This window comes from Sinocyclocheilus anshuiensis, unplaced genomic scaffold (assembly GCF_001515605.1).
Source record: "Sinocyclocheilus anshuiensis isolate Anshui unplaced genomic scaffold, SAMN03320099.WGS_v1.1 scaffold943, whole genome shotgun sequence".
NCBI classification, from domain to species: domain Eukaryota; kingdom Metazoa; phylum Chordata; class Actinopteri; order Cypriniformes; family Cyprinidae; genus Sinocyclocheilus; species Sinocyclocheilus anshuiensis.
Window position 1 is genome coordinate 213,813 of NW_015542391.1, and position 16,078 is coordinate 229,890.

At 35.1% G+C, this 16,078-nt stretch overlaps 3 protein-coding genes across 4 annotated transcripts in view; 1 reads left to right on the forward strand and 2 right to left on the reverse strand.

Moving 5' to 3' along the window:
* Window positions 1–4,088, forward strand: part of LOC107692773 (gem-associated protein 5-like) — a 20,276-nt gene extending 16,188 nt beyond the window's left edge. Inside the window, 6 exon segments of the mRNA XM_016491949.1 lie at window positions 392–602; window positions 822–1,076; window positions 2,038–2,200; window positions 2,613–3,063; window positions 3,158–3,236; window positions 3,832–4,088. Of these exon segments, the coding sequence (XP_016347435.1) occupies window positions 392–602; window positions 822–1,076; window positions 2,038–2,200; window positions 2,613–3,063; window positions 3,158–3,236; window positions 3,832–3,996 (1,324 nt within the window). The 3' untranslated portion in view covers window positions 3,997–4,088.
* A 634-nt stretch (window positions 4,089–4,722) lies between these two features.
* cnot8 (CCR4-NOT transcription complex, subunit 8) lies at window positions 4,723–11,424 on the reverse strand. Of its 2 annotated transcripts, XM_016491952.1 has the most exons (7): window positions 11,293–11,424; window positions 10,391–10,584; window positions 8,983–9,176; window positions 8,704–8,865; window positions 5,826–5,970; window positions 5,632–5,742; window positions 4,723–5,530 (listed from the first exon to the last, which is right to left on the reverse strand). In XM_016491952.1, the coding sequence occupies exons 2-7, from the start codon at window positions 10,505–10,507 to the stop codon at window positions 5,402–5,404; spliced, it is 858 nt and encodes a 285-aa protein (XP_016347438.1). In that variant the 5' UTR covers window positions 10,508–10,584; window positions 11,293–11,424; the 3' UTR covers window positions 4,723–5,401. The 2 variants fall into 2 exon arrangements, with proteins under 2 accessions (XP_016347438.1, XP_016347437.1); XM_016491951.1 differs by lacking the exons at window positions 10,391–10,584; window positions 11,293–11,424 and adding an exon at window positions 9,974–10,171.
* Window positions 11,425–12,011: 587 nt separating this feature from the next.
* wwc1 (WW and C2 domain containing 1) overlaps window positions 12,012–16,078 on the reverse strand; it is a 51,078-nt gene continuing 47,011 nt past the window's right edge. The window contains exon 22 of the mRNA XM_016491985.1: window positions 12,012–15,660. Within this exon, the coding sequence (XP_016347471.1) occupies window positions 15,594–15,660 (67 nt within the window). The 3' untranslated portion in view covers window positions 12,012–15,593. The remainder of the gene's footprint in view (window positions 15,661–16,078) is intronic.

Here is a 16,078-nt window from a genome sequence, read left to right on the forward strand (position 1 = left end):
TAGAGCTGAGTATCATCAGCATAACAGTGAAAGCTAACACCATGTTTCCTGATGATATCTCCCAAGGGTAACATGTAAACCGTGAAGAGTAACGGCCCTAATACTGAGCCTTGAGGTACTCCATACTGCACTTGTGATCGATATGATACCTCTTCATTCACTGCTACGAATTGATGGCGGTCAGATTACGATTTGAACCATGCTAATGCACTTCCATTAATGCTAACAAAGTTTTCTAGTCTTTTCAAAAGAATGTCGTGGTCAATAGTGTCGAACGCAGCACTAATAGAGAGATACAACCACGATCACGAATGTATGAGATAAAATTAATTAATGTGATTAAAAACTATTTAAACTGACTAAAAAAGTATTTTCTTTCTTCACCTGTCAGTTACCTTGCCGCAGACTCGAGCTTTGATGCAGCTAAAGTGATTGCCAAGAAGGGGGACGTGATATCTCTTAGGACGGCGGCTAATCTGGCGCAGATATCAGGAGAAAGTGAGCTTGCACATTCTCTCTCTCTGAGGTGCGCCAAAGACTTGATGCTCTTCCAGGACTGGGCTGCAGCACAGAAAGTCCTGAGGATGCAAGACTCACTTTTGGTTAGTTTTCAGCTATCTTCACTGCTGGATTTAGATACGCATGTATATTCAATAAATTAGTATGCTAAATTGACACTGATATGAATATTATTTTTATTTATGCAGGTTTTCCTTTAGTAGGTTTTGCTCTTGACATTAGACATGTTTCTATTGCCAGTAATACGTTTTAATATTAGAAAATAAATATTATGAAACATCTTTCACTCCTGCTCTTCACAGGGTCACAGACTGGTGTTTTGTGTTAATGAGATCCTCACTCAAAGACTGGCAGATACAGATGTGGTCACCTGGAGTGTGGCTTCTTCACACACCTGGTCTAAGTCCTGTGATGAGAACTTCCTCTCCACGGTGCACAGAGTGTGGCAGAGTGAGTTTGGAGTGGCGGCTGCTGACCTGGTCAAAGTGAAAACGCTCCATCAACAGCTGAGAGCCACTGATAATCCTCCTGCCACCACTAGTGTTCCTCTGAAGCAAGTATGTGTGAAAATAAGATGCCAACAGATACACTTTTCATACGGCAGACTGACAGATCTAATATAATATTACAAATATTTTATTGAATTAAATAAAAAGGCAAAAATGCATGATAATATTGAACTTAGCAACATCTGTATAATATAATATAATATAATATAATATTTTTTTATTAAATTACACCGACAAAAATGGTTGATATTAAACTGAGAAGCATCTATATATAATAAAATATTTTAATTATATAACATTATATTCTATTTAATAAGTTGATAATAATGAGCTGAGCAACATCTTTACAATATTTGAATACAACATTTTTTTTACTAACCCCATATGATTTATAGCTACTGTATAATTAAAATAAATATATCATTATCCTACTTGTATTTTTTTGTGTGTTCATATTGTGTAAAACAAGTTTTAAATAGCACCATTTTGATGGTAACCTTAGAACATTCTGTTGACTGTAAGTAATGTTGCATCTGTGTCAACTAACTTTCATTAGAGTATTACTAGACTGTCTGTCTGCTAACTATCTGCTAACTCTTTATTTTAATGGTCACCCAACAGACATTATGCTGACTATATGTATCTTTACAAGTACATGTAAACTTAGTCTAACCCAAACCTACCAGTCCACCAATACTCTACTAACACTTTAATAAGAGCTAGTAGACATGTAGGTGCAGTTTTACTTGGTCAACAGAATTTGCAGAAGTGACCATCAAACTATAAAGTGAAACCCAACACCGTTTACTATAGATTACTGTGTACTATTATATAATTATGTTAGCATTACATCAGCCATTCAGTTATATATTATAGTGTTCACCCTTGTCTCTAGATCATTTTTGACCAGAATGTTTTTGAGAGACAACACCGATTTAGAAAAAAGTAAGATATCTCTTTGATGTCATCATCAAATTCACCAATCTTTCATTTATGTTTTATTCCTCAGCTCTTATTTCACATCTCATTGGACGTGACACTGTGTGCTTTGAGTCAGCTGTTGTGTGATTGGCCATCTGTTCTAGAAGATCTGCTGCGAGCTCTTACTCGAGGTTCTGAGGTGGGACACTTTACACTAATGACGGAGGTGTGCCAGCTGCTTCTAACACAAGGTTAGAGATATCAATATGTGTTTTGAGATGAGATGAAATGAAATCGCTCCAAATGAACTTTAAAGTGAACAGTTCAAATTATGGATGGGCACATTTAAACAGTGAAGACTAACTCTATGTATGTAGCATAACATACAATTTAAGTAGTATTTCTTATTTCTAGTGCTTGATTTTTTTTAATGTAGGTCTATTTCATTTGTCTTTGTTCTATTGTAGTTTTGAATCACTGACCATTTAGTATTAGTTTTTTGTGATATTGAAATGGATTATGGGAATTGTGAAATTTCAATGGTATCAAAAATTTGGATGATATAAAAACCTTACTTCAAGCAAAAATAAATATATCATGATATATATCATTATCGTGAAATATTACTCATATTGTGATATCGTGATATTTTTTTTAATGCAGGTTTGGAGTCTGTGACATTCTATAAACAGAAACTAGACCCAACTGATGAAAGAATCTTGGTAATTTCTCAAAGTGTGGAGGCGTTTGTCTGTTATCAGCTCATGTATAAGAAATGGTGGAACTACAGTGCTGAAACATCAGCTTTGACCAATAACACCTTCAGCAATGGTCACTGTTTAACAGAGAAGAACCACAGTGAAGTTGAAGCAAACTGTAACGGAGAAGCTCAAACTGATGTCATTTTCTCTGAGGGCTTCTGGAAGGTTCTTCTCTCTGAACCTCACGCCAATCTTCAGGCCACCCAGAGAGCCATAGCAGAGATTCAGAGGAGAGTCACTAGCCTCATTCAACAGCACAACCAGTGTAAAGACTCTCATGAGAGCTCACAAGCACTTAGTACTTCTCAATCTGAAACTTCAGAGGAACATGGAGGATCTTTGAGTGGGAAAAGGTATTTCTAAGGCTGTAGTACCCTTTGAATCGTTTGTGCTTTGATTCTGGTGCTTCAAAGAAGTGTCTAACAGCTCCTTTTTGTCTCTCTTAAGCAGTGAATCTCTCTCTACTCTGACTGCCCAGCTTGCCGAACACCACAAAGCGCTCACTGCTATTCCTGAGCTTGTCAAAGTAAGTGGCTCTGTCTGTTTAACATGCATAATATTTTAAGGCCGCTGTAAGTTTCTTATTATCATCCTCAATAATAGTAGTAACTTATTGTTATCAATAACAATACATTTTTTCTTATATGTGACCATGGACCACAAAACTTTGAGAAAAATTGAGATTTCTACATCACCTGAATAAATAAGCTTTCCATTGATGTATGGTTTGTTAGGATAGGACAATATTTGGCTGAGTTTCAACGATTTGAATATCTAGAATCTGGGGTGCAAAAAAATCAAGAAAATCGCCTTTAAAGTTATTCAAATTAAGTTCTTGGCAATGCCTATTACTGATCAAAAATTAAGTTTTGATATATTTACGGTAGGAAATTTACAAAACATCTTCATGGAACATGATCTTTAGCTACGTAATATCCTAATGATTTCTGGCATAAAAGAAAAAGCAATAATTTTGATCCATACAATGTACTGTTGGCAATTGCTACAAATATACCCGTGTGACTTATGACTGGTTTTGTGGTCCAGGATCACATATATTGTTATCAATATATAATTGCACATGAGATGCATATTATTATAATCACCCCCCCCCCTTTTAGAAATCCTCATTTCCAGATGTCATGGAATGTTGTATCGTCCTGCTGCACATGGGAAAACATCTTACTCCATTTCCACAGCACATCTGCTCCAAGGCAACAACTTTTTTGCGCAAATATGGAAGTACAGAATCGCTCTGTAAAGCCTGGAAGAGACTGACACAATAACAGTTATAGCACTTAAAAGTGTTTTTGATATGCAATTATTGTTATTTGATATGTAAAATTCACTTGACTATTGTATGTAATAAAAACAATCCCTCACAATTTACTGTTGTTACTGAAGCAATAGATCCTGTAATTCAGGGATTATCCAATGTTTTTTGTCAGCTATACATCTTTGACTTAAAATGTTTACTTGAAGTGTGCCAAGATTTAAATTATTTAAATAATTTAATACATTTGCATGTTCATGCTTCGCTATAGGTTAATTATCACATGACCAAGTGGTAAATATAAAATATTTAGTCTTTTTTTTTTATTAGCTTTTTATCAACACACAGCCCAGTTTTATATATGCCTTTATTTTAATATTAAGATTTAAAAATTGTACTGTTTTTGCAGCGACAGATCTTTCTCCGTACTGTGGTGTACATTTGAATCAAAGATTGAGGAAAAAAAGTAGTTGTTGATTGGAAGATCTGAATGTGAGCTTGGTTGTTCATAAGAAAGGGGCGGAGTTAGTTAGACTAAATGATTTGAGAAGTCCAGCATACATCACATTTCACTGAAAGTTTCACGAAAAATCATGAGCTGAAAAAAGCCCAAAAGAAACATGCACAGATGAATTACTCATAAGATGGGTAGAATTTTCCACTTCATGTTGATTTTAAAAACTGGAGCAAAGGGTCAGATTTCAGAACACACGCCTTGTAAGTAGACATGAGACCATTGTGGCGATAGAAAACATTTTAATACATAACTGCCTCGAACAACAGATACAATAAAAACACGTACCACAGTCAAGATTGTGAGACGAACACATTTAAAACTGTTACATAGGACCAGTGGACTCGTGTTTCCAAAGATGCCCCAAACCTGAATCTAAAATGTATTCCTTACAGAAAAAATGCTTAAAGATAGTTTCTTTTGAAAGTTTCAATTTTAATATACATACATGCTAGCATATTTTAAAAACACAACCACAAAGTCATGTGTACCAATAGTGAGAGGGCATTTCCTCTTTTCTTGGTAATGAATAAATCTTGAGCCTTTCTAGAAAATATCAAAACATTTTTAAAAGGACTGAGTATATTAAAATGCCCGGAGTCTTGAAAGCCATAAGATACACAAGCGCTGGTCCCATTCTTAAAACAATGGTGTTTTAATACTGTAAAACAAGATAAAATGTTCAATTTTCAGCTGATGGAAGAAACAGGATCACATCTGGAGTCCTGGAACTTTGCAATATGATGGACTACAGAGCAGAACAGAATCTGAGATTAGCTTGTTTGCATTTCCCAATGTCCCTTTAAGAATGCATGAATAATTTGAAATCATCTTTGTAAAGAACAGGAAAGAACAATATCTGCTGGGTGGGATTAAAACAAGTGTGTCATCCACTAGATTTTGGTCAGTGCTTGTTGTTGGTTTCCTCCTGCGAGGAGTTGGAAATTCCATTCTGACTTTGAGAAGAACCGGATCCCAGGCCATAGAGCCGCCCACAGTACTTTGCATCGTCAATGTTGTCTTCAAAAAACAACTGAAGAAAGAAAAAAAAAAAACAGGAGAGCAGACTAAAGGTTAGGACTGATCAGCTAAAATCCCATTATTCAGCTATAGTCTAATTTGGCTAATATTAACCTCTTTCATGCGGAAGAAAGCCATTCCAGTGAGCAGCGAGTCTGAGCCAGCCTGATGCTGCCTGCCGATCCTTTTTAGCTCCAGCTGGTCTGCAACCTCCTGAAGTCCACCCTAAACACAGCAAATTTTTTTTTTTTTTTTACAGTACGAGTAACATCTATACATTTAAACACGGGTTAGAGTATTTTTCATACCTTAAGGTTTTTGCAGCTCTTCATAAGATATTTGACGTCATAAATGGCTGGGAAGAAAAGATTTAAGATCTGAAAGAACTCATGTTCCTCTTCTGGCAACCGGGAATCTGTGAGCAGCTTCACCAGGTAACCAAAATCATACCCACTAGTGAGAACAGAGAAAGTACATAAAAACATTTAGAACACAGTAGATGTACCATATTTTCTGGAATACAAGTCATGTTTATTTTATTTGAAATGTGCAGCGACTTATTTTCCAAAGCAACTGTCAAAACCAGTTTTTGGCCGAAATAGTTTGAAGGCATAAATATTTAATGGTCAATGACATGTTTTGACTGTCTGTGTCGATTTCGTGCATGCAAGATGGATAAGCTACAACAGGTAAACATGTCGGCAGTGTGGACCCTTACCTGTGGCTAAAAATGATGCCAAAATTGTAAAAATTGTTCAACCGAAATATTGAGAGGTTGCTAGCAGCCAAAGAGCTTGACTTTGAATGATTTATCACCTTTGAAAACGGCACCCTGAACATCATACCGAGTCCAACTTTACAACCTAAACTTTATTTTCGATTGATGACTAAACAAAAACGTTCATTTTTAGTTTGTTTCTGTAAAAAAAAAAAAATGATAATAATTTAATTACAACTCTACTAGTTTGAAAGACTTTCGCGTCAGCAGCATTTCATACATTACTACACTGTTGACAATGGACTTTTTGCATGACAAATTTCGACAAAAATTTCACTAATATGAAGGCACCTTTAAATTGACATCATTAAAATCACTGTAATATTTTAATAGACTTTATTAAGCTCAACATTGCCATGAGTCTACAGGGGGTTAGTCTCAGCCCACAGACTGAACGTCTGATGCATATGGCACACAACAGTGGAAACACTTCAGGAGTTTCGAAGTCGTCATCGGATTGGTTGAATTATACAGGATTTCCGGGAGACGTGTGTGTCACGTTTTATAATGTTCCGCCTGGAAACAAAGATGTCGTGACGCCAAACCCCCTCACGAAAAAAGAAAGCCGTCGTGTTTACAACTGTGACGACGAGCGCTTATCAGGATCAACTAAACGCTGGATAATCAAAAGTATGTGAAATATTTAAAGTTCGTGGCATAAAATCTTTAAAATACGTCCGAGTTTTACACTTTTACACAGTCTGTTATTGTGGCGACATTTCGACGCCCCGAAACGTGACACTGAACGAAACAAACTGGTTGGTTGTTTGGCATGTCGGTCAAACGGCCTCATGGGCGGGCCTTGGCCAATGAAAGCTGCCATGGATTCCAGACCTTCAGCCGTCAGTCTGAAGGTCTGGCTACGCGAGACTAACAGGGGGTCTTCTCTGTGATATCAGTTATATCTGATCTGTGATATATATATATATTATATATATGGGCCATTCTACAGAATTGGTGCAAACTGCTGTCCCACAACCAAAAAACACATTTAAAAAGCATTTAAGTATTCAATCAAATCTTAGATGTTTACTAAGATTCTTCTATTATCTATTGAAACCCACAATAATATTTAAAATATTAGTAAGCTTAATAGATATAAAATCATCATTTATTGGGTACTTTCAATTGTGAGGGGGCTGTCCAGAAACCTAACCCCTAAATTTCAACTTTTTCCATTGTTGTTTTTTTAAAAGTATTTTTTTTATTCTTTTAAAAAAAGAAGTTCAAAAAAATTAATTATTTTATATTTTATAGTTATATATAGTTTCTGTAGTTTTTTTTTGGTGTTATCCCATAAAATTGTCACTACCGAAACACGTCATCATTGTTTCGGTAGTGACAAAAGGGAACACAATCCTCATATTTGGGGGAACTATTTTAGCACAGTTATGCAATTTTTTTGTATTTTAGTATGTTTTAGTATGCAAGTTGAAATTCTGTAATGTGATGTGATCGCTACAAAAGCATTACTGTCACTACCGAAAATGTGCAGTCACTAACGAAACATGGGATGTTTTGTCAAAAATAAAGCATACTGAATTATCAACTAAGATGTTATGATGAGTTTTTGGTTCAATGTATATTCAGACTAATGAATCCTTAACTTTGAAATCAGTATGATCAACCTTTTGCCTTTTACATAGAAAAATGTAATTCAAAATACAACAAATCTCGTAAATTACACTTGAAATATTGTTATAAAGGTAATTTTTATTGATTTACCTTTGAATTTTTTTTTTATAAAATAGCAAAAAACAATATATTTACAATGTAGATGGAAGCAAAATCTCAATAGATCAATATAAACATTCTAACTAAATTATTATTACTGTTTTTCAGTAGTGACAAATTTGGGGAGAGGACAAATATTCCAAAACTTTCTGAAAATACAATATGAGAATTAACTGCACAATTACTAGAAATGTGTACCTTGGATAGTATACACTTTGCATACATACACATTTTTTGAAAAACATACTTTTTTTCCAATACATTTCCAACTCTGACTTTGGACCAATTCTGTAGAATGACCCATATATATTATTTTCCTCTCTTTTTCTCTGCAAGTTGGTGCACCACATGACTTCGATTTAGCATATGCAAGTTTTTAAATATTAACAAACAGAGAGAGATTTTTATTAAAAACAACAATTGTCAAGAAATAAGAAATACATATACTTTATTACAATTTCATAATGAGGTTTTTATCTTCATTAGCATATCAGGGCAGTTCTAGCCCAAAAATAACAACATTTAGAAATTAAAAACATCATAGAAGGGGCGTATTAAAGTCATTATATGTATTGAACTGCGTGTTTAATAAATTAATAGATCTGCACAAAAAATGGGTATGAAGTCTTTGACCCAGCAATGATTTTTTTTTTTTTTTAAGTGCTATTTGTTACCTGTGAAATGAGAGCCACTTGACATTTTCACAAAGCACAAGGCCTGATGTCATGAGGAGCTCTGCGAAGTAGAGTGTGTCGATGCCCTCCTCCTCGTGCTTTTTAAACTGTAGCCCAGAGTTCTGAAGGAGATCTATGGAGTCCTGGGAGTACATGTCCTCTCTGCAAAACACGGGGCCAAACAACACCCACCATCACTACTAGTATCATTACTGGCTAAGGCTAAATCTAAAAATACTGGCATAGGCAAAGGATAAGCAAGTAATGCTGGACACCTACGTCAGATTGAACTTGAAGTTAAACTGCCATGTTGTGGTTCCAGGCGGGTAGTCTCCATCTTCATTCATAAACGTCAAGCCAAGCTGGATGATTTTTAAAAGGTCCACATTGCACCTCAGGAGCTGGTACTGATAGTCAACAGTACTACGGAACTCTCCAATGGGACGAACCACCACACCGGGAAACTCAGTGTCCTGACGTACAAAAAACAAACAAACCATCAAGTATAAATCAACAGACAGTGCAAAGCACAAATATGCTAAATTTGCTCATATTTTTGTTGAATCACTTATATAAAATATACAGTAAAAGCAGTAATATTGTGAAAAAATTATTATTTTCTATGTTAATGAATTTTAAAAGTCATTTATTCCTGTGATTACTTCAGTGTCACATGATCCTTTAGAAAACATCCATGCTGATCTGGGGTAAGTTTAAAAAAATAAAAAATAAAATAAAACTTTTATTCTGCAAGGACACATTAAATTGATCAAAAGTGACAGTAAAGGCATTTATAATGTCACTAATGTCAAAAAACTCATGATCATGATTTCCACAAAAGCTTTAACACGGAAATTTTTATTTAAATATTTAAGCATCTTGTTGATATTTAAACATCTTGTTAAAATGATTTTTGAAAGATCATGTTACACTGAAGTATGCAGTAATGGCTACTGAAAACTTGGAATAAATTACATTTTAAAATATATTAAAAACAGAAAACAGTCAATTTAAATATTTCACACCATTACTCTCTTTACTGTATTTTGATCAAATGAACGCAGCCTTGGCAAGCATAAGAGACTACTTTCAAAAATATATATAAAAAAAAAAAAAAAACGTAATTATTCGAAATGTTTGACCGGCAGTGTAGATGTGCTGTTTGACCCATAACGCTGTTTGAATGGTCACTTTACAATTATTATAGGACATTTCTTATGTCATTAGACCATAGCAGACCATAATGGAACATTAACATTGGCGCACACACCATGGCAATGTAGTTGTAACTTTGAATGATCTGTCGTATCTTCCTCATCTCCTCCTCCACATTGCTGGCCCAGACCTCACAGATAATCTGACTGGTATCTGCAAGTGCGGCTGGCATGATGATGATGATGATGAAGGCTGAGGAACTGACCAAGTAACCCAGCGATTCTGAAGCTCTCACAGGCAAAAGAAACTCTGCCAGGAAGAGCAATTAGATGAATGAGCTTTGAATCAAAAATACCATGGCTTTTATTCTGATTAATGTACTATAATAATTCTAAATGTTTGACCGGCAGTGTAGATGTGCTGTTTGACCCATAACGCTGTTTGAATGGTCACTTTACAATTATTATAGTACATTTCTTATGTCATTAGACCATAGCAGACCATAATGGAACATTAACATTGGCGCACACACCATGGCAATGTAGTTGTAACTTTGAATGATCTGTCGTATCTTCCTCATCTCCTCCTCCACATTGCTGGCCCAGACCTCACAGATAATCTGACTGGTATCTGCAAGTGCGGCTGGCATGATGATGATGATGATGAAGGCTGAGGAACTGACCAAGTAACCCAGCGATTCTGAAGCTCTCACAGGCAAAAGAAACTCTGCCAGGAAGAGCAATTAGATGAATGAGCTTTGAATCAAAAATACCATGGCTTTTATTCTGATTTAACTCTTGTAAGCATGGACATATTTAAAAAGAACATACATTTTGACGAGTTTGACGAAAGACTGGTGAATATTAATAACATAGACAATGTTCGCAAACTCAATTTGAGTCTATTATCAGGGAAAGGATTTTTAATTCACTTATATAGTGGAAATACGACAAAAGCATGTGTATATTAATGAAATACTGCTGAATATTAATTTTAGATTAACAACCACAACGCTTTCATTAGCTTAGATTTGAGTTTATAAAAGCATGTATTCCAAATGTAACCCTCATGGCCGTGGAAATACTAAAATAACCATAAATATGAACTAAACGTTCATGAATATTAACCCATATAAGTTTAATATTCACAACTCTTAATAATTGACTACCTAAGCATCTTCCAATGAATTTCCAATATAAACGGCAATTAACTAATTTGATTAAACATCTTAACTGTTCAAATATGAAGTCGGTCGTGCAATATAAAAGTAAATTAACCATACATTTGTTGGATGGGGATGATATTAGCTTTAAAACGTTAGCATGTTTCTCTGCTGTCTCCAAACACATTAACAGAGAACATTTGTATTACAGCGAGACTATGAAACGATACTACACAAATATCAAAACGCAAACTTTCAGAATGACTAGTTACCTGGCACGAGTATATTCGTTATATGTAGATGTAAAGCCGCTCTGCAGCTGGACAGCTAGCAGCGACTCTAAACACACACAGCGCGCTGCTTCCGGTCCTGCGGGATTGTGGGAAAACACCCGCCAAAACTAAAGCCTTTCAATCATTGGTAGAGCAGAACGGGGAAACAACACACAACCTAGTGTTATTAGATAGATGATAGATAGATAGATAGATAGATAGATAGATAGGCACATATTTTGCCTTTTTTTGATATTTTACTGCAAGTAACTGCACATAATAGTTGGAATGAGAAGAAAATCTTGGCTTCAAACATTTCTGTACAGGTAACTCTATTATTAGGAATGTGACAGTACACATACAAACACAAAAAAACATACAGATTAGAAGAAAGGATTTTTTTATATTTGTTGTGAAACTACAAAACATACTATTGTGCTGGTGATATATTTACAATTCTGGTTGACAGTACAGTGTCGATGATAAAATTCACAGCTTTCAGTAGTCTCACAAGAAAAAGAAAGACGGCACACCCAAATCACAAAAGTGCAATAAATACAAGCTGTACTTCTCCAACCATCTCTGTGATCAGATCAGGTTCTTTTTCCATCATTAATACAAGATTTCTTTGAAAAAAATATATGCACTGGAGTTTTCGAAATAAAAGTCCTACTGTGAACAATAAACAGATGAATCATTCATGACTACCAGCATCAGATACTGACATACTATTGTGCTGGTGATATATTTACAATTCTGGTTGAAAGTACAGTGTCGATGATAAAATTCACAGCTTTCAGAAGTCTCACAAGAAAAAGAAAGACGGCACACCCAAATCACAAAAGTGCAATAAATACAAGCTGTACTTCTCCAACCATCTCTGTGATCAGATCAGGTTCTTTTTCCATCATTAATACAAGATTTCTTTGAAAAAAATATATGCACTGGAGTTTTCGAAATAAAAGTCCTACTGTGAACAATAAACAGATGAATCATTCATGACTACCAGCATCAGATACTGACAGCATTCTTTTATTTCTTTGTGATTATTTTGAGCAAGTATTACATGATTTATGCATGATTGGCCCAAGCGTCCAAATAAAAAAGCCAAATATTATGTCCTTATGAACCTCAAAATTGATAGTTAAGAGCACCTAATCAACACATACTGTGAACGGTAGATACTGTACGACCAGTGAAAACATTAGACATTGTCTATTATTCGAGTACTCTCAGAATGAGATCAACTGTAGTGTTTCAAGGGGTCAACTTTAAAGGGGACCTATTGTTTCTCTCACATTCAAATAACTGTAAATTCATAAAAGCTGTAAATCTGAAAAGTTCGGGTAAAAATAATAATAAAAAAGTACCTTGATTAAAAATGCCAATGTGAGAAAAATGTGCATCACGCAGCAGCTTAACAAACTACGCTGGGATGTACTCTACGTTTGGCAGTGTACTGTCTTAACTGGGTCTAATCTGCGGAAATAACACATTCAAGAAGAGAAACAAAAGTCAAAGAAATGTTTGCACTCTCATAAACTAAGTTAAACAGCACTTTACAATGGCTTTAAAGTGAAAGCTATATGATGCTTCTATTTGAATTAGATATTTGGCTAAAAGCTTTGGGACAGCATTTCGGTTGGGTCTTAGATGTCGTTTATAATGCGGCGGCATCAAAATAAATGTACAATCTCCATCCCCTAAATCAATTTTAGGCAAAATCACAATGGAGGAGAAATTAGGGTTTCATAACAAGAGTGCTATAGTACAAGTTCAACTCACTGTCTGTTTGCCACTAGGTGGAGCAAGAGACTAGGCCATATGCATATGTGCATTGCAGATGAAGGAGGGCTTCTGGACCATCCATTCCAGACTTCACACTAGTTTCAAACATTGTGGTATCATTTTGGAGCATATCATCGCCTGCTTAGTCCATACGGGTACATTTATGCAATAGAATGAGAGTAGAAATATTGCTACTACAATTCCTATGACATAGTAGTTGATCTGAGGTTGAACCAAGGACAGTACATTCAATATTTCCTTTAGGAAAAAAACATACTGAAGCACAGGAGGATCTCATTAAGAACATAACTCTACATGGGAAGGCATGCCAGCAGGGGAACTGAGACAATGCAAAACAAAGATGTCAAGAGCATCTTAGCCTAACAAGGTGTAGATCAACTGGAGATTTCACGTAACATTTAAACGTGAGCAAAATCCATGGAATTGGGCAGGTAATACCATTCATAACTGGTTAAATTAGGCCAACATTATGTACAATGTAAATCAGTATCAAATAAAGGGTCGCATCAACTGGGGCTTTTTTTTTTTTTTTTTAAAGTGCTACATTCAGACTAACATCTTGACCTGTGATGCAAAGCTATTGTTCAAAAGGGGTTTTAATGACATGGTAGTAATATTCATAGTCATCTATTATCAAGATACTTACAAAAAATTGGATTTAACTGAACATTTTGCATGTAGATGAAGAGTTTAGTGAAAATCAATATTTTAGATTAGCATGGATGGAGTGCTCATTTACATAATGCAAATCACCAGTGACTCCCTCCATATGAGGAGTCTCCAAATGTTACAGAAACGGATCTCTGCAGTGGCGTGCAATACATTATTAAGTGTTTACAGGGAGAGCTGGGAATTATAAACTGCGTGCCTTCACAGCTTTCAGTGCCTTAGATGTGTTGACGTTTTCTTGCCGCAGCAATGATACGCACTGTTCTTAAATGGTTCAATCTCACAAAAACTATCCAGGTCATATTTTTCTCCAAATTCAAAAGACGAACAATTAGGAATTACAAATAAAATGACACCTTTTTTATGGCCATTAAGGATTTTGATTTGATTGGATTGTTTTCAGGTACTAATCTACTGAAAGGCATTTTTCTCATTATTGTATAAAACAACAAAGAACTAATTTGCTATACATTATGATAGTACTTAATTTTAAATCATAAAAAAAATAGTAACGAGAGAAAAAAATTATTATCATTACAGTAATGCATAACGGCAATGAGTTTTTCCTTCACCTTACAGTATTAAGAACTTAGACAAAATGTGCTTGATTTTCATCAAAATAATCTTACATTTCAATTCATTTTATTGATTTTATGCAAAATATAATTTCCTATATTTCTTTTGTTTATGGAGTGAAATATGATAAGATTTTTTTGAGATTCAACACACCAAAGACTCTTCTAGTACTGGTAGGTAGCAATTAAAATAAGTTTTGTTAAGATACTGGCTTTGATGTAAATGAAATGATGCTACCGTTTGTGTTCAGTAGTTTATTAGTTACATACAAAGCCAAGTTTGTAGTCTAGAGCAAACCTGTAGACGGTTGTGAGGGGGGGTTTTAGATTAGAAGAGATCCAAACCAGTAGAAATTAAACACTATTAGAACATGCTACTGTAGGAACTAGACTGGAAAGTTAATATAACCTAAAAAGACACTTAAAGTTTTCCAAAGATGCAACAAGAGCTAGTATATGGGATAGTACGATCTTAGCGTTCACAATGTGCTTTTTTGCTTAATTCTCTATATCGATGCCTTTTTTCTATTAAAGTGCATGAACTATCTGATATTCTACCTGAGAGTTTGTGGAACTAAGTGCAGTTTCTACATCATTTTACGAACATTTGCACTAACATGTGTCTTGTTTGCATGTGCAATTAACAAAACGAACATGGAGAACTGTTAGCAATCAATTTAGTCTACTAACCGGTCTAATTAACTCATGCTTTAGATTCATGCTTGCTAACATCTGTAACCGTTTACATATTTGCAAAAAAACAACAACAACTGTTGAACATAAATGTGGACAGATGTGCTTGTTTTAGAGGGACGTGACTGGAATAACAGGATTTATGCCCATTCATTTTGTCCTGAACCCTTGTGCTATGAACAGAAGTAGTACCCTAAAGTATCTGTATTCACATCTTCAAGAGTTACAGTAAGCAGTTCTGCCCAATTAGCAGAGCTCGTTTCAAAGACGAACTGGTGTTTTTGAATGACCAGTAAAATACCTAGTACAGATACGGACATACTCTTATTAGTAACAGAACATGGTGAAATTAAAAAATAAATCTATCTAAAAAAACAAACAAACAAAAAAACACGGCTCTATACAATTTCAGTTTTGAGAGTTAAAACCCAGTGTTTTAAAATTACATTTTTCCTGCCCAACATACATTTTCCTGTCACACCGTTCTTCATTCTTCCTAATACCGCCAGATGTCAGTTTTGTCTCCATGGAAACAGCAGTTAAGATGGATATCTTCTACACGTCATCAGCTGGTAGGTCAGGAATGTTTATCTTTGCCCTGGTGAAGAAGGCCATCTTCTCTCTATGAGAGATTACAGCAGACAATAAGTACAGCTTGAAAATGAATGAAATGAAATGAATGAAAAAAAAACAATGGAAGGGTTATTACTTAATATTAGCTCTGTTCCGAACCGTAGTGAGCTGCCTACCCAGAAAGAATTTTAAAGATGCACTCCAGATGTGATGGCTATTAATTTTTTTTAATTGAATGTGCAGGGCTTTCAGTGTCATTCGCTTCCAGTTATTTTGTAGCTGTACAAAGCTTGTTATGCTGCTTTATACAGCAAACTAGTATTGTTTACTATATTATTTTAATGTATTATCGCATTTACAAAAACACTGATTTGTAGCGTAAATAGTTTTACCGTTGACTGCACTTTGTTTTCCTTCAGGTCCTTTCCCTAAAAGTCTCGCACATTCACAGAAAACGTTTGCATTGG

Coding starts and splice junctions, on each gene's coding strand:
- cnot8 (XM_016491952.1), bottom strand. CDS start 10,507: ATGCCAGCCGCACTTGCAGATACCAGTCAGATTATCTGTGAGGTCTGG. Junction 9,177..10,390: donor GTTACAACTACATTGCCATG/GTGTGTGCGCCA, acceptor TTTGTACGTCAG/GACACTGAGTTTCCCGGTGT. Junction 8,866..8,982: donor AACTTCAAGTTCAATCTGAC/GTAGGTGTCCAG, acceptor CGTGTTTTGCAG/AGAGGACATGTACTCCCAGG.